Genomic DNA, 17,400 nt, shown 5'->3' on the forward strand with positions numbered 1-17,400 from the left:
AACACTTGTTAGCAGCACCAAGACAACAAGAAGCTGCCAGAGCTGTGCAGCTCCAGGACTGCCAAAGCCTCTCAACAAACCACTCTCAAACCTGCTCAGGACAAAGCATCTTGCTGAGTGCTTCAGAACTGCAGCCACTGCATCCAAGACTTCATAGTATCAGTCAGGGTTGGAAGGGACCACAAGGATCACTTGCTCCCTCCCCTCTCAGGGGAGGACAGTTATCTCCTCTCTTGTTCTCCTTCTCTCTTACTGCCAGGAGTAAATCCTGGGATTAAGGCCACGTTTGGGGAGCATGTGGGCAGTGACAACCCTTTATGGATGAGCACTGCCTGTCATCTGCTCCTTGAAGTCCCCAGCCCTGACTGACCCAGCTTCCCTGAAAGCTCAGCAGCTACTGAGGCCTGCTTTGGATGAAGTAACCCCAGCTGGGCCTTAGGATGCCTGAGCTGTGCTGCTCTGCAGGGGCAGTTACTCCCCTGGGTTGTCACAGCAGCCTCACAGGTGGCTCAGAAAGCACAACCCCCTCTCCACCTCTGTTTGGTTTCCAAGACATCAGCATTTGCTGTCACAGTTTGTTTTGCCACCTCAAGCACAGCCACTCAAGTGTCCTGCCCAGTTCCCTTCCCAGTTCCTTTGTCTTTCACCAAACCTTAGAATCCAGCCTCAGGAGGCTGCAGAGCACTGCAGGGAGGCTGCAGGGTCGTTTGCTCAGAACTCCTCTCACTTTGACACCACCTGGAGAGCAGATTCTAAGGAAAAGTGGTGCTGAAGTCAGGGAAAATTGTGCTCCTTAAACTCTCTGACACTTAAAATCACCTCCCCATGGCAGGGAGGGGGAAAAAAAACCACTTTCCTGCCAGTCCCTAAGTTTAGGGAGTGCTGGAAACACACAACACACCAATGCTTTACTGAGCCAAGCTCTGTCCAGAGGTGGTTATTCAGCAACAAGCAGCACCAAGGCTCTGGGCTTCACACCAAGGCTTGGGGGAAAGCCAATGAGCATTGGTTCAGTTGATCTGCAGTTCACAGAATGGCTCAGGTTAGAAGGGACCTCAGAGATCATCCCCCCCAACCTCCCCACCACGGGCAGGGACACCTCTCAACTAGACTCAGCTGCTCAAGGCCTCATCCAGCCTGGCCTTCAACACCCCCAGCCTCCCTGGGCAGCCTGTGCCAGAGCCTCACCAGCCTCAGACTGAACAACTTCTTCCTCAGCTCCACTCTAACCCTGCTCTGCCTCAGCTCCAAACCATTCCCCCTTGGCCTGTCTCAGACACCCCCAGGAAAAGTCCCTCTGCAGCCTTCCTCTATCATCCCTTCAGGCACTGGCAGGCAGCTCTCAGACCACAGAATCAGTAAGGTTGGAAAAGCCCTCAGAGATCCTCCGGCCCCAGAGATCCCCCAGAGCTTCCTCCTCTGCAGGCTGCACAGCCCCAGCTCCCTCAGCCTGTGCTCACAGCAGAGCTGCTCCAGCCCTGGGAGCATCTTTGCAGCCTCCTCTGGCCTCACTCCACAGCTCTGTGCCCTTCTCCTGCTGGGGACACCAGAACTGGGGGCAGGATTGGAGCAGAGCAGAGCCAAGGGGCAGAACCCCCCCAGGGAGGACACATCCACAACCTCCCTGGGCAACCTGTTCCAGACTCTTCCCCACCCCTGCCCTCATCTCTGGCCAGTTCTCAGAACTCTTTTCAGGCACAGTGAGCCTGAAATCCCAAGGCAAGAGCCTACACTGTCACTCCTGTTGGCATGAGCAAGCTCTGGAGCAGTCAGCCTTCCCCTGAAGCCCTGCTCCTCAAGGGCCAGCTGGGAACACATTCAGTACTGGTCTCAAACTGGGTCAAGGCAACCAGCTGAAAGAGAGGGGGTGGGGGGAAAAAGAGGTTCAAACAGCAAAAAGAAGGCTCTGTGGTGGAAAGGACAAGCAGGACCTTGGGGGAAGTTGGTATCCTGCATCAGGGAGATGCCATCAGTGGTGCACCCACACCAAGCAAGCCCTTCCAGCAGGCTCTCAGAGATGCTCTGCCTGGTTACCTAGCAAGAGCCTAGGAGCAACCCAACAGAGGAGCAACTTCAGGGCAGTGTTGTCACTCAACCAGCAGGAAGGCCAAAATGAAAGGAGGAAAAGGTGAAGGAAACCAACCAGTTCCTACCTCCTGGAAGCCACAGAGAGCTGCAACAAGCAGGCCCCAAACGCTGACCAAAGCTTTCGCTTCTATTTGTGCAGCTCACAGAGTCAATAAGGTTGGGAAAGACCTCAGAGATCAGCCAGTCCAAGCTGGCACCCAACACCTCCTGACCACTAAACCATGGCACCAAGGGCCACATCCAATCCCCTCTGCAACACCTCCAGGGATGGGGACTCCACCACCTCCCTGGGCAGCACATCCCAATGGCCAACAGCTCTCTCTGGGAAGAACTTTCTCCTCACCTCCAGCCTGAACCTCCCCTGGCACAGCTTGAGACTGTGTCCTCTTGTTCTGGTGCTGCTTGCCTGGGAGAAGAGCCCAACCCCCACCTGGCTCCAACCTCCCTTCAGGGAGTTGCAGAGAGCAAGAAGGTCTCCCCTGAGCCTCCTCTTCTGCAGGCTAAGCAACCCCAGCTCCCTCAGCCTCTCCTCCCAGGGCTGTGCTCCAGACCCCTCCCCAGCCTCCTTGCCCTTCTATGTCCTTTCTAAACTGAGGGGGATCAACATCAACTCTCAACACACCTCTCATGTTTTGGGGGCTGGCTGGGGTTTGCTCTTCACACAAGCTGACAGAACTGCTCAAGAGGTCTGTTCTCCAGTCAGAAGGGTAAGCATGGATGAGACCCCAGGACAAGCAGCTACCTGGGAGGGCTCCTGAGCCAGTGGGGAATGAATAAAGAAGAGCCTGAGAAAGGTTTTCATGTCACACTCAGCTCTCCTCACAAGACAGTCTCATGGAAAGCTCTGAGCTGTGCTGACAGCAGGAGGGCTCTCCCCAGCAGCAGTGTTTGTCAGCAGCCACAGAGAAGGGGAGAGCTGATGGACGGACAGAGCCCCACGGCTGCAAGGCACAAGCACCCCACAGCCACCCGCTCCCAGCTGCGGCCTCCTCCTCTCACCCCACAGCTCCCAGTGCCCTGGGGGGGTTAGGAAGACAGGCAGAGGAACACATCTTCCAGACAGCCCCCACCACCCACTTACCCCCAGGCCTCGCTCCTTTCACCCTACAAAGCCTCTCACACCCCCAAGGTGACCAGAGAAGGGCAACAGCCCTGGGAGGAGAGGCTGAGGGAGCTGGGGTTGCTTAGCCTGCACAAGAGGAGGCTCAGAGGAGACCTCATTGCTCTCTCCAACTCCCTGAAGGGAGCTTGGAGCCAGGTGGGGGTTGGTCTCATCTCCCAGGCACCCAGCACCAGAACAAGAGGACACAGTCTCAAGCTGTGCCAGGGGAGGTTCAGGCTGGATGTATGGAAGAAATTCTTCCCAGGAATCACAGAATCAATAGGGTTGGAAAAGACCTCAAAGATCATCAAGTCCAAGCTGTCACCCAAGACCTCCTGACAACTAAGCCATGGCTCCAAGTGCCACATCCAACCCCTCTTGCACACCTCTGGCCATTGGGATGTGCTGCCCAGGGAGATGGTGGAGTCACCATCCCTGGAAGAGTTTAAGAGCCTGGATGGGCTGCTTGGTGCCATGGTTTAGCTGATCAGACGGCGCTGGGGGAGAGGTTGGCCTCGATGATCTCGAAGGTCTTTTCCAAGCTGGTTGATTCTGTTGTACCCGAGGCGCCCCAGCTCCCCACATGCACCCCACCACAGAGCCTGCAGGCCCCGCAGCACCTCCCGCAGCTGCACCCTTCACTCCAGCAGCCCAGGCGCGGCCTCCCCCTTCCACCGCAGCCCCCCCAAAGCCCTCCCCGCTGGCTGCCCAGAGGTCCCCCCCCCAGCCCCCCGCTTATGCCCCGGTCCCCGCGCACTCTAACGCAGGCCTCCCCCGCCCGCCGCAGGCCCTGCCCGATCCTTCCCCGGCCCTCTCTCACCGCCGGGCGCGGGACCGTCCCGGGGGGCTCCATCCCCATCCCCGACGAGGAGGCCCTCGCCAGCCGCCGCCGAGGCGAAGGGGTGGCCTTGGGAGTACTTGACGTCGCGGAAGAACTTCCTGGTCTCGCGCAGGTTGTGCTGCAGCCGCGCCAGGTGCCGGTTGTAGTGGCCGAAGGAGCGGCAGAGCTCGCGGAGGACCCCTCCGCCGGCGCCGGGACCCCGGCACGCAGGGGCCCCTTCGCCCTCCATGTCCTCCGGGTCCGTTCCGCTATCCTCTCCCCACCGCGGGGGACGCTCGGCCCCTGCCAGGCTGCCACTCCCAGGCCTCTCCGTCCTGCCGGAGGGAACGGCGCGGCGCGGCCCCGGCGGCCAGGCTTTGCTCGGCTCCTTTCCCCCCCCCACCCCTCCCGCCTCCCCTACCCCCCGCCGACCGCCGCCTTCCTCCTCCGGGACAGCGCCTCGGCGATCCGCGCTGCGTGCGCCGCGGAACCTTTATCGGGGCGCCGCGGGGCAAAGGGGGAGGAGGCCGGGCGGACCCGCGCCGCGGAGCATGCCGGGAGCCGTAGTCCCCTTCTTGCCGCACGACGTTCTGGGAGCTGTGCTCCCGTGAGGCCGCAGAGGCTCCCGGCACCGGGCCGCCCTCCCGCGGCCGCCCAGCCCCGCTCCGGGGCCTCCGCCCACGCCGCGGCTCGGCACGGCGGAGAGGTGCGGGGCGCGGAGCGGAGCGGGAGAAGCAAGCGGGCGGCAGCGCCCGGCGCAGTCCTCGCCCGCAGCCACGCCCGCGCTGAGGCAAAGCGGCGGCGGAGGATCCGCGGCCGCTGCGGGACGGCCCCGCTGCCCGGTCAGCACCACCGGGCCCGCGAAGCTGCCAAGGGCTCCTGCGCGGAGGGCGAGAGTGAGGACAAAATAACCACAAATAATCACAATCACAAACATACATGTTTTGTAAATGACACAAAAGGCAAAGCAGCGCCCGGGAGGCCGGGCACCGGCACCCCGGGGGTCGCTCCGGCCGCGGGCGGTGGGCCCGGCAGCACCCGCCGCCGCGACAGCTCCGCGCCGCCGCCAATCACCTCCGCCGGCTCCGCCCACCGCGCTGCGCCATTGGTCAGCGGTGCTGCCACTCGAGCCCCGGCGGCGGCGGGGATCCCGATGCCGATGCCGGCGGGCGCGGAGCCGCCGCGGCGCGGAGCCGCCGCCCGGCCCGGGCACGGCGGGGCAGGCGCGGGCGGGGCGGGGGCGCGGAGCCCGCGGGCCCCGCAGCGACCGCCCGGGCGCCGCCCGCAGCCGCCACCGCGGCCGTAAGCGCCCCCGCCTCCCGGGGGTACCGCGCACCGGTATGAAGCGGTGCCGGTCGGACGAGCTGCGGCAACCCGAAGAGGATCCCGGTGCCGCGGGGGAACCGCCCGGCCCTGTCGCCATGGAGGCCAAGTCCGGGGAGGGGGCGGCGGCCCCAGAGACGGGCGCTGTCCCGCCGCCGCCGCGCACCAAGCCCCCCGATCTGAAGGTGAGCCCGCGGTGGCATCGGCCGGCGGGTGCCGGTGGGTTGTCAATGGGGCGAGCATCCCGGTGGGGTCACTGGAGGGGTGAGGACCCCTTAGGGTCACCAATCAGGCAAGCACCCCTTGACGTTCCCTTTGGCGCTCCCGGTGAGGTGAGCATCCAGTGGGAGCCTGGTGGGCTGTGCACCACGGTGGGACACCACCGTCCCACCCCCCGGTCTCTGCTCTGCTACAGGTGTGACATTGGACGAGGTGGGATAGCCAAGGGTGAGGATGGTCCCAGGATGATGATGTTCCAGGGATGGGGATGCTCCTGGGTTGAGGATGGTCCCAGGATGGGGATGATCCTGTGATGAGGATGCTTCTGGCATGAGGTTGCACCCTAGGACGGTGAGGTCCCAGGTTGGGATGCTCCCAGATGGGGAATGCTCCTGAAATGCAGGGATAGTCCCAGGATGAGGGGGGTCCCAGGATGGATATGCTCCTGGGATGGAAATGATCCTGTGCCGAGGAAGCTGTGGGGATGAGAACGGTCCCAGAATTAGGATACTCCTGCATTACTGCTCCTGGAACGGGGATGCTCCTGGGACGAAGAGGTCCCAGGCTGAGGATGCTCCCAGGCTGAGGATGCTCCCGGGGGAGAAGGTTGCCCTTGGAGTGTGCGTGCCTCCACAGCGGGCCACCTCCAAGGCTTGAGATGCCCTACGGTAGGCATGCAGAGGGCTGGGCACCACCGAGGCCACGGCCCTGCTGCAGCCTGGCCGCCAAGAGCACCGATAATAACAGGGCAGCGGTGGGAGAGGTGGCAATCCCCTGCTGGCACCACCCCCTCTGGGCATGGGGGTGCTGCTGGGGCAGCTCTGGGGAGGGCAGATTTTAGGGGGGGTGGGGGGGGGTGTAAACAGAGCTGTCCCCCTTCAGAGGGGCTGAGCAACCCCCGGAGTCAGCCCAGTGCTGAGCTCTGAGATGCTCTGGGGCCACCATCAGTGTGGGTTTGGATTTAGTGCTGCGGCAGCCGGGAAGTGACGGTGGAGAAATGGCCCCCGGGCTGCTCCGGAGCCTTCAGGCTGTGTCCGGTTAATGAGGGGAGAAAAAAAAAGCAAGCACAACAGTTCCGCGGCACTGCAGCGCTGCGGGAGGAGAGGGAGCTGGAGCCTGGCACGGCGGAGAGCAGCCCCGGCTGGAACTGGGCAGAGTTTGGAGGGGAGCAGCGCTGCTCCACGGGGTCCCACTGCCCCGGCTGCTGGGTGGGATTTGGAGATGGCTTCTCTGCTCCTAACTTTGGTGCTTGCAGGAGCTGCAGGGGGGCAGAGCCTGCTCCTGGCAGCGCTGTCAGAGGTGCTGGTGGTGGTTGTGTCGTGGTGGTGGTTGTGTGGTGATGGTTGTGTGGTGGTGGTGGTGGTGGTGTGGTGGTGCTTGTGTGGTGGTGGGGTGATAGTGTTTGTGTCATGGTGGTGGTGCTTGTGTGGTGGTGGTTGTGTGGTGGTGGTGATGGTGTGGTGGTGGTGCTGGTGTGGTGGTGGTGGTGGTGTGGTGGTGGTGGTGGTGCTTGTGTGGTGGTGCTTGTGTCATGGTGGTGGTGGTGATGGTTGTGTGGTGGTGCTGGTGTGGTAGTGGTGGTGGTGGTTTGGTGGTGGTGGTTGTGTGGTGGTGGTGATGGTGTGGTGGTGGTGATGGTGTGGTGGTGGTGCTGGTGTGGTGGTGGTTTGGAGGTGCTGCTTCCAAAAGAAACATCACACAAACCCCCAGCTGAATAAAGGTGAAGAGTGTCCCTGGTTACCCAAAGGCAGCCTGGCATCCCGGGTGGAGATCCTTGCTGTGCAGCACCCAGGTCTGCTGCTTGGCCTGGAAGGTCTTCCTGGCACAGTCAAGGTCATGCAGGAGCTGGGAGACACAGCCAGGACTGCCAGGCTGCTGCTGTGCCTGCAGGCAACCCCTTGCAGAGAGGCAGCCAGGGAATAAGCTCCCCCTTGCCATCAGGAAACAGCTGCTTGAGGCACAAGGAGCCCTGTGGCTGCAGGGCAGAGCTTTGCTCTCACACCTGCTGCCTTTTCCTTGATGTCCAAGCAGCAGCTCCTGCTCCTCAGACCAGTTTGGCTTTGCTGCCCTAAAAACATCTGGCAGAGAGAGCCCAGTGCCAGGGGAAGGCACAGCCCTGGGGATGTGGTGCTCAGGGCCATGCCAAGGTTGCTGGGGTGGGACACCCTGACCTCGAGGAGGCTCAACCTGGCTTGGCCAAGAAGTTCTTCAATATGAGGGTGGTGAAACTCTGGAACAGGCTGCCCAGGAAGGCTGTGGATGCCTCCTCTCTTGAGGTGTTCAAGGCCAGGATGGATGAGGCCTTGAGCAAGCTGGGCTGGATGAGTGCTGTCCCTGGCCATGGCATGGAGGTTGGAGGAGATGATCTCTAAGGTCCCTTCCAACCTAGGCCATTCTGTGATGATTTGATGATGGTCCACATCATCCCCCAGCCTCTCTCCATCCCATCAGGGCCCCATGGTCACACAGGGCAGCTTGTGGGGGGGGATGGCCACCAGACCCAGGGCTCCTCAGCTGGCAGGTCCTGCTCTGAGCTGGAGCTCAGCCTGGCCTGCAGCCCTGTCCAGCTCTCAGCCACAGCGGTGGCCAAGCTGCCATTGATTTTATCGACCTGAGCACACTGTCCTGCTGCAGGTTTCCTTCCCCACCCTCACCTCTAGCACAAATGCAGCTCAGCAATTAATTGCCCACAGGAGGGGAAGCCCCAACCCTGCTTGGCTCTTGCCCAGGCCATGAAAAATGGTCTCAGTGCTGCCCACAGCTTCCACAGCAGAGCTGGGCACTCTGCCTGGCCCCACCACAGCCAGCACCCAGCCAGCCACTTCTCCTCCTGTTGCTGCAACCAGTGACATCATTAATATCATCTCAGAGCTTTCCTGCCCCACCTTCACCACAGTGAAGGTCCCCTCTGCTGTCCCCAGATTCATCTCCTGATGGACAGTGAAGTGCCCCCTCCCTGGGGGCCAGGCTGGATCAGGTCTTGAGCAGCTTGGGCTGGTGGGAGGTGTCCCTTCCCATGGCAGGGAGGTTGGAAGGAGATAATCTTGAAGATCCCTTCCAACCCAACCCCTTCTGTGCTTGTCAGCTGTGAACTTATGTTTGCTGCCACCCCAAGATGGATCTGAGTTGGCCTCCTAGAGCCCTGAGGCTGCCTTGCCTCAGCTCCATCCCCTAACCCTGGCAGATCCATGGCAGCTCTCTGTCCCTCAGCTCCAGCTCCAGGCTGAGAGCTTGAGCTCCATTAGGGGGAAAGAGGTGGGAAAAAGAAGTTCTGGTGAGGAGCAGAGCAGATGCATGACACAGCTCTGCTCAAAAATAAAGCTGGGGGGCAGGGATGCCTCTGCTCTGTGACTGGCTCCATGCAAAGCACTGCAGGAGGAGACAGCCAACCTCTCCTGGCTCCCTAGGTGTCTCACCCTCCCTGCTTGCTCCCACTCCCCACTCCCTTCTCTGAGCTGAGTGTTTTCCATGGGTCTCTTAATGTATGCTCCCCAAAAGCTTCAGCTGGCTGAGGGCTGAAAGTTGAAGCCTGACATCATTTACAGCTCCAGTTTCACCATCCTGGGCTTCCTGGCTCCCACCTTTCCCTCCTTTGAACCTGAAAGCCAAGATCAGCAGGAGGCTAGGGGCAGCTCTTCCCTCCTCCATGGGCAAAAAGCTGCCTCTGGGCTTCCTGGAGCTGGGAGACTCCTTGTGGAGCTGGGAGACTCCTTGTGGAGCTGGGAGGCTCCTTGTGGAGCTGGGAAACTTCTCGTGGAGCTGCAAAACCTCTCGTGGAGGTGACAAACATCTCCTGAGGAGGAGGAGGAAGATGAAAGGCAAGGCAAGGTCCCACCCCTGAACGTGCTGTTCCCATGCAGGTCCCATCCTGAGCACTGGGGTTGGGATGGGGGTGCCTGGAGGGGGCAAAATGAAGCTTTAAGCTCCCAGCAGGTCCAACCCACTTGGTTAGTTTAATGCTTTTTGCAAGTCCCTCCCTGTGAGGAGATGACTTTGGAGGGGGAGAGCCCCTGATGAGGTTCAGAGGCTCCCAGCAGAGTGGTGCCTGTGCAGGCTGTAGGGAGGATGAGGAGGGCTCTTCCTCTCCATAAAGGTCACCAGCCCCTGTGCTGGAGCCTCGGGAACATTTATATTTAATCCCTTGCCCGAACAATTTCCAGGCATATTTTGGTCTTGAAAGGACACAGCCAAGGTGAGCAGGCTCCCCTGTGGTTAGCAGGATGGAGCTGTTGTCAAGCAGCTCAAGCAGGAGCAGCCTGGTCCCTGGAGCAGCCCCATCCATCATCTCCCCAGGGCATCGCTGCTCCAAAGGTCTCAGGCTGCTGGCAGTGGCTCCCTGCTCTCACTGCTGTGGAGCTGCACAATGGGACCCCCACCCCCAGCTCCCAAAGGAGGGGAGAACACCCTCCAGGGCAGGCTGCATCCTCAGGGAAGTGTCTTTCCCTGGGCTCTGTCCCCTGGAGAGGCCACAGCCATCATCTCCCCAGGGCATCACTCATCAAAGGTCTCAGGCTGCTGGCAGGGACCTCAGTGGGTCCCCACTGCCACCACTGTGGATGCTTGGGACCCCTCAGCCACCAAGGAGAGGAGAACATCCTCCTGAGCAGGACAGCATGTTCCCCTGGGCTTTGGCCCCTGGAGAGGCCACAGCCATCATCTCCCCAGGGCATCACTCATCAAAAGCTCTCAGGCTGCTGGCAGGGACCTCAGTGGGTCCCCACTGCCACCACTGTGGATGCTTGGGACCCCTCAGCCCCATCCTCCTGGGCAGGCTGCAGCCCCAGCCCCTCTGTGTTCCCCTGGGGGTTGTGCCAGGCAGGGTGAAGAGGCGAGAGCCAAAGCCAGGGAGCTGCATGCTGGTGTGAGGCACCTGGCTGAGGCCAAGCCTCCCTTGCCCATCTGCCCCTCGTGCCATCCCCCCCAGCCCTGAACCCCCAGCGACCCCATCCTCACTGCCCACCACATTCCATCTCCCAGCAGCTCTGCTGTCACTTCAGGAGCCCCAGAGGTGACAGCCCCAGGGGAGGCAGTCCGTGGGCTGGCACTCCCCGGGGCGTTCCCTCAGGACCACAGCTGCTCTGCACACACCACCTGGGCTGGGGAGCCGCTGGGGGGCCCTTCGGCACCCCCCAGAGCCAGAGGCACACCTGGGCACCCTGCAGGTGCGACGGCACAGGGAGCTGGAGGGGCTGTGTGTCAGCAGAGCCCGGTGGCGGTGCCTTCGCCGCCGTGACTCAGGCTTGTCACATGCCTGTTCTCTCCTCCTGTCCCCAGGAGAGGCGTGGGTGGCCTCTGCTTTATTTGCCGGTTTAGCACAGCTCTACCTTTGCCTTGGGCTTGGGGGCAGCAGGAGGAGTGGCAGGAGAGGGGATCTGGGGGCCGGGCTGCAAGGGCCACTTGGTTGCCACCCACCCCAGGGCCAGCTCAGCCCCCAGCCTGGCTGCTGGGGATGGTGGTGACAGAGCCATGGAATCACCTGGTTGGGAAAGGCTCCCCCAAGACCTGAGGCTGACCATGGCACAGCTGTTAGACCATGGCCCTCAGCTCCACATCCAAACCCCTCCAGGGCTGGGGACTCCAGCACCTGCCTGGGCAGCCTGGGCCAGTGCCTGATCACCCTTGCACTGAAGTTCTTCTGATGTCCAACCTGGGGAGCTTCAGGCTCTCTCCTCTCATCCTAGCACTTGTTAGAGGGGAGAAGAGAGGTGTTCCAGAGGGGATTGGATGTGGCCCTTGGTGCCATGGTTTATCAGGAGCTCTGTGGTGCCAGGTTGGACTCGATGAGCTTTGAGCTCTCTTCCACCCTTGGTGATTCTGTAACCCCCCCCCTGGCTCCAGCCTCCTTTCAGGGAGCTGTAGAGAGCAATGAGGTCTCCCCTCAGCCTCCTCTTCTCCAGCCTCAACACCCTCAGCTGCTCCTCCCCAGCCCTGTTCTCCAGACCCTTCCCCAGCTCTGTTGCCCTTCTCTGGACCTGCTTCAGCCTCTCAATGGCCTTCTAGGAGTGAAGAGCCCCAAACTGAACTCAGTCCTCAAGGTGTGGCCTCCCCAGTGCTGAACAGAGGGGGCCAGTCCCTGCCCTGCTCCTGCTGGTCACCCTCCCAGGTTTCATTCCCCTCCAGGGCAGGAGCTGGTTGCATCTTGTCCCTTGGACCTCCTGAAGGGGAGCTGGCTGCACCCCAGGCTGTGGCATGGCCTTGCTGGTGGAAAGCTGAGGGTTATTACTTCTCTAATGCTCTCTCTGTTTCCATAGAGATTCTATAAATAGAATCAAATTTAAATCACTATTTCCTGGAGTAGCAGCCCAGGCCTCAGAGATCCTGATAGATGTTTCCCAGGGAAAACTCAAAAGGATCCAAAGTTTCCTCATGAATGGATAAGAGCAGGAGCCAGCAGGCTTGCCTGGAGACTTGAGAGGCAGGGGATCTGAGTGCTGAGTCCTCAGCAGCATTGACAAGTGTGGTGAGGCACTGATGGAGTTGGATCTTGGGGCTTTAATGTCTGGGATCTCAGGAGAAGGAATCATTTCTGAGTGGCCATGAAGCCACTCTGCAGCTCCTGGCACAGGCTGCCCAGGGAGGTTGTGGCTGCCCCCTCCCTGGAGCTGTTCAAGGCCAGGTTGGATGAGGCCCTGAGCAGCCTGGGCTGGTGGGAGGGGTCCCTGCCCATGGCAGGGGGTTGGAGCTGGAGAGAATCATAAAATCATAGAATCAAGAAGGTTGGAAAAGACCTCAAAGATCAGCAAGTCCAAGTGCCCAGGGAGGTGGTGGAGTCCCCATCCCTGGAGGTGTTCCAGAGGGGACTGGATGTGGCTCTTGGGGCCATGGTTTAGTCATGGGGTCTGTGGTGCCAGGTTGGGCTTGATGAGCTTTGAGGTCTCTTCCAGCCTTGGTGATTCTGTGATCCTGTCACCACAGACCCCATGACTAAATCATGGCTCCAAGTGCCACATCCAATCCCCTCTTGAACACCTCCAGGGATGGGGACTCCACCACCTCCCTGGGCAGCACATCCCAAGGGCTAACAACTCTCTCAGCGAAGAACTTTCTCCTCACCTCCAGCCCAAACCTCCCCTGGCACAGCTTGAGACTGTGTCCTCTTGTTCTGGTGCTGGGTGCCTGGGAGAAGAGACCAACCCCCAGCTGGCTACAACCTCCCTTCAGGGAGTTGGAGAGAGCAAGAAGGTCTCCCCTGAGCCTCCTCTTCTGCAGGCTAAGCAACCCCAGCTCCCTCAGCCTCTCCTCCCAGGGCTGTGCTCCAGACCCCTCCCCAGCTTTGTTGCCCTTCTCTGGACACCTTCAAGAGTCTCAATGTCTTTCTTAAACTGAGGGGCCCAGAACTGGACACAGGACTCAAGGATGAGCTTGAAGGTCCCTTCCAGCCTAAACCCTTCTGTGGTCTCCCCAGGGTCTCTGCCTTTCTGCAAGCCAAAGCTTTGGCCCAGTGCCCTCTGGAGCTGTGAGTAGCTCCCAGTTCTGTGGCTGCTCCAAGCTGGTTTTCAAGCATGAGTTCATGCCAGAGCCACAGTTACAGGAGCCAGCATCCCTGGGGAGAACCCCAGTGGGAGGAAGTCAGGGCCCTCAACGTCAGCAGGGTCAGGACTGGCGTCCTCAAAGGTTGGGTGCTTGGCTGCACTCCACAGCCAAGCCAGGGAGCAGCAGGGCACTCCCATGCCTTGTGATCTGCTGGCTTCCCAGTAGCTGAGCCTGCTCTGGGGGGCAAGAGGACCTTCTGGTGTCCCAGGAACATTCACTTGCTGCCTGGGAGCCACAGTGGACCAGGGGTTTGGGGTCTGCCAAGCCATCTGCAGATGCTGGAAGCCATAGATTCAGAGAATGGTTTGGGCTGGAAGGGACCTTAAAGAGCATCCCATGGGCAGGGACACCTCCCACTAGACCAGGCTGCTCCAAGCCCCATCCAACCTGGCCTTGAACACTCACAGCTTCTCTGGGCAACCTGTTCCAGTGCCTCACCACCCTCAGGAGGAAGAATTTCTTCCTAACATCTCATCTAAACCCAGCTGCTTCCAGTTTGAAGGCCTTGCCCCTCGTCCTGACACTCCAAGCCCTTGTCCAAAGTCCCTCCCCAGGGGCTTGTGCCACTGTGTCCTCTGTTCAGCCACACACAGGGGACTGCAGAGGGCACCCAGCCCAAATCTCCTGTGGATGCCAATCTGGGCATTGCAGTGGCTGGAGAGAAAGCCCTGCAGGCTGCCCTGGCTGCTATCAAGGGCAGGATCTGTTCCACCATCCATATTGCATGACTTCTCCTGGGCCATGCCAGGAGCCACCCCGAGTCCCAGGAGCCAGCACTAGAAGGGCAGTGTGCTCTGTGGGAATGTGAGTCTCTGCCCCCAGGAAGACCCAGGGGTCCCCAGGGGAGCAGTGTGCCCCCCCTCTCCTGCTGCAAACCAGTTGCTTCCCAGCTGGGACTGGATTTGGTGGGTCCAGAGCTGTGGTTTCAGCCCTGTGAGTGAGGTCAGCCTGGTCCATGCTGCCCTCAGAGGCCGTGGAAGACCAGCCTGGGGAGAGCCCTCCCTGGTCTGAGCCTTCCTGGAGCACAGGCAGCGTGTTGGGGGCCCAGGATCCCAGGCTGGGAGTAGCCCTGGCTCCTCCAGCTGAGGAGAAGGCTGCTCCATGCCTGCTGCCCCCAGGGCTGGGGGCTCAGTGCAGCACATGGCATTGGCTGCAGCAGGCACCCACCTCCCTCCATTGCTCTGGAGGCTCCTTCTGCTCCCCTTGCTGCTTGTAGGAGCAGCCAGTGCTCACCAGAGACCTCCCAGCTCTCGGAGCTGCATACCTGAGCCGTCCTGAGCTGCGGTGCTCTGCCCTCTGTGCCATCAAATGGCTACTGGTGCTCAATACTCTCCCATGGGTATGAAGTGCAGGCCTGGCACCAAGGCTTGTTCCCTTCCACAGATCTCTTTGGGCTGCTGTGGGGTCCCCAGAGCCCTCCAAGCAGCTCTTTAATGCCAGCTTCAGTGGCAGCGTGGGCAGAGCTCGGTGTGCCCAAGCAGGGCGATGCTGTTTGGGTGCTAGGAGGAAGTTCTTCCCAGTGAGGGTAGTGAAATACAGGGAACAGGCTGCCCAGAGAGGTGGTGGAAGCCTCATCCTTGGAGCCACTCAAGGCCAAACTTCTTGTGGCTCTGAGCAGCCTGAATCTAGCTGGGAGATGTCCCTGCTGAGCGCAGCTGGAGGGGTGGGCAAGGCGACCTTTCCACCCTGATGCATCCTCTGGTGAGTTCTGATGTCTGGGGGAAAGGTTGAGGGAAAGGCAGGGCCTGATCCCACTTCTGGGAGCAGTCTGCTGTCACATGCACCATGAACCCTACCAGCAGTGGTGTGGCCAGCAGCAGGAGGGCAGTGATTGTCCCCCGGAGCTTGGCACTGGGGAGGCTGCACCTCGAATCCTGGGTTTGCTTTTGGGCTCCTCACTGCAGGAAGGACATTGAGAGGCTGGAGCACGGCCAGGGAAGGGCAAGGAAGCTGGGGAAAGGTCTGGAGAACAGGGCTGGGGAGAAGCAGCTGAGGGAACTCAGGGTGCTCAGCCTGGAGGAGGCTGAGGGGAGACCTCCTTGCTCCCTGCAGCTCCCTGAAAGGAGGCTGCAGTGAGCTGGGCGTTGGGCTCTGCTCCCTAGGCTCAGGTGATAGAATGAGGGGAAGTGAAGGTGTGCCAGGGGAGGGTTAGGTTGGATATTGGGAGCAATTTCTCTGCTGCAGGAGTGGTCAGGGATTGGCACAGGCTGCCCAGGGAGGTGCTGGAGTCCCCATGCCTGAAGGTGTTTCCAGGATGCGTGGCCACAGCACCTGGGGCCATGGCACTCGGGGCCAGGCTTTGGTGGCCACAGCACCTGGGGCCATGGCACCTGGGGCCATGGCACTCGGGGCCAGGCTTTGGTGGCCACGGCACCTGGGGCCATGGCACCTGGGGCCACGGCACTCGGGGCCAGGCTTTGGTGGCCACAGCAGTCGGGGCCACGGCACTCGGGGCCAGGCTTTGGTGGCCGTGGCACTCGGGGCCGTGGCGGTGCTGGGGGGGAGGTTGGGCTGGGCGACCCTATTAGAGCCGTTTCCCAAGCGAAGCTGCTTCCCCTCTGTCTCCCCCTGCAGAAGATCCAGCAGCTGTCCGAGGGCTCCATGTTCGGCCACGGCCTCAAGCACCTCTTCCACAGCCGGCGGCGGTCGCGGGAACGCGAGCAGCAGAGCTCGCAGGACTCGCTGCCGCCGCACCACGGAGCCTCGGACCACGACTCCCCCGACGAGAAGGAGCGGTCCCCGGAGATGCACCGCGTCTCCTACGCCGTCTCCCTGCACGACCTCCCCGCCCGCCCCACCGCCTTCAACCGCGTGCTGCAGCAGATCCGCGCCCGGCCCTCCATCAAGCGCGGCAGCAGCCTGCACAGCGGCAGCCGCCGAGCCAAGAGCGGCTCCCTGGAGCCCCAGAGGGGCAGCCCCCACCTGCTGCGCAAGGCCCCCCAGGACAGCAGCCTCACCGCCATCCTGCACCAGCACCAGGGCCGGCCCCGCTCCTCCTCCACCACCGACACTGCCATCCTGCTGGCCGAGAGCGGCGCCGTCTACCTGCTCACCGAGGACACCGAGGGCCTGGCCGATAAGGTAGGGCTGAGGCGTGGGGGGCAGCCCCCCGGGGGGGGGGGGCTGGGGAAGGGCTGGGTGGGGAGCAGAACAAAGTGCTACGGGGAGGAGAACCTCCCTTGGGGCAGCGCTGGGTCTGCAGGGTGGTGGTGGATGTCTGCTGGGGCTGATGCTCCTCTCATGGAGAGTGCAGGGTGGAGGATGTCTGCTGGGGCTGATGCTCCTCTCATGGAGAGTGCAGGGTGGAGGATGTCTGCTGGGGCTGATGCTCCTCTCATGGAGAGTGCAGGGTGGAGGATGTCTGCTGGGGCTGATGCTCCTCTCATGGAGTGTGCAGGGTGGAGGATGTCTGCTGGGGCTGATGCTCCTCTCATGGAGAGTGCAGGGTGGAGGATGTCTGCTGGGGCTGTTGTTCCTCTCATGGAGAGTGCAGGGTGGAGGATGTCTGCTGGGGCTGATGCTCCTCTCATGGAGTGTGCAGGGTGGTGGATGTCTGCTGGGGCTGATGCTCCTCTCATGGAGTGTGCAGGGTGATGGACAGCTGCTGGGGCTGATGCTCCTCTCATGGAGTGTGCAGGGTGGTGGATGTCTGCTGGGGCTGATGCTCCTCTCATGGAGTGTGCAGGGTGCTGGACAGCTGCTGGGGCTGATGCTCCTCTCATGGAGTGTGCAGGGTGGTGGATGTCTGCTGGGGCTGATGCTCCTCTCATGGAGAGTGCAGGGTGCTGGACAGCTGCTGGGGCTGATGCTCCTCTCATGGAGTGTGCAGGGTGCTGGACAGCTGCTGGGGCTGATGCTCCTCTCATGGAGAGTGCAGGGTGCTGGACAGCTGCTGGGGCTGATGCTCCTCTCATGGAGAGTGCAGGGTGCTGGACAGCTGCTGGGGCTGATGCTGCTCTCATGGAGTGTGCAGGGTGGAGAATGTCTGCTGGGGCTGATGCTCCTCTCATGGAGTGTGCAGGGTGGAGGATGTCTGCTGGGGCTGATGCTCCTCTCATGGAGTGTGCAGGGTGCTGGACAGCTGCTGGGGCTGATGCTCCTCTCATGGAGTGTGCAGGGTGGAGGATGTCTGCTGGGGCTGATGCTCCTCTCATGGAGTGGTGAAGGCAGGGATTCCCAGAGTGGGATCTGAGGGAGAGAGAAAGGGATGTGGCAAGAGCTCAGTGATGAGGGGGTGAGACCCCCAGCACAGTGTCTGAGGGGATCCCAGGCCCCCATTCTCCCCCTCTGCTCTACCTAGGCCTCATCTGGAGTA

General features: G+C 61.4%; 2 protein-coding genes across 2 annotated transcripts in view; one reads left to right on the forward strand and one right to left on the reverse strand.

The window, feature by feature from the left end:
• DSTYK (dual serine/threonine and tyrosine protein kinase) overlaps positions 1–4,391 on the reverse strand; it is a 32,377-nt gene extending 27,986 nt beyond the window's left edge. The window contains exon 1 of the mRNA XM_054176261.1: positions 4,011–4,391. Within this exon, the coding sequence (XP_054032236.1) occupies positions 4,011–4,260 (250 nt within the window). The 5' untranslated portion in view covers positions 4,261–4,391. The remainder of the gene's footprint in view (positions 1–4,010) is intronic.
• Positions 4,392–5,235: 844 nt separating this feature from the next.
• Positions 5,236–17,400, forward strand: part of TMCC2 (transmembrane and coiled-coil domain family 2) — a 30,787-nt gene continuing 18,622 nt past the window's right edge. Inside the window, exons 1-2 of the mRNA XM_054176262.1 lie at positions 5,236–5,518; positions 15,660–16,166. Of these exons, the coding sequence (XP_054032237.1) occupies positions 5,351–5,518; positions 15,660–16,166 (675 nt within the window). The 5' untranslated portion in view covers positions 5,236–5,350. The remainder of the gene's footprint in view (positions 5,519–15,659; positions 16,167–17,400) is intronic.

The sequence above is a fragment of the Dryobates pubescens genome, chromosome 35 (assembly GCF_014839835.1).
Source record: "Dryobates pubescens isolate bDryPub1 chromosome 35, bDryPub1.pri, whole genome shotgun sequence".
NCBI classification, from domain to species: domain Eukaryota; kingdom Metazoa; phylum Chordata; class Aves; order Piciformes; family Picidae; genus Dryobates; species Dryobates pubescens.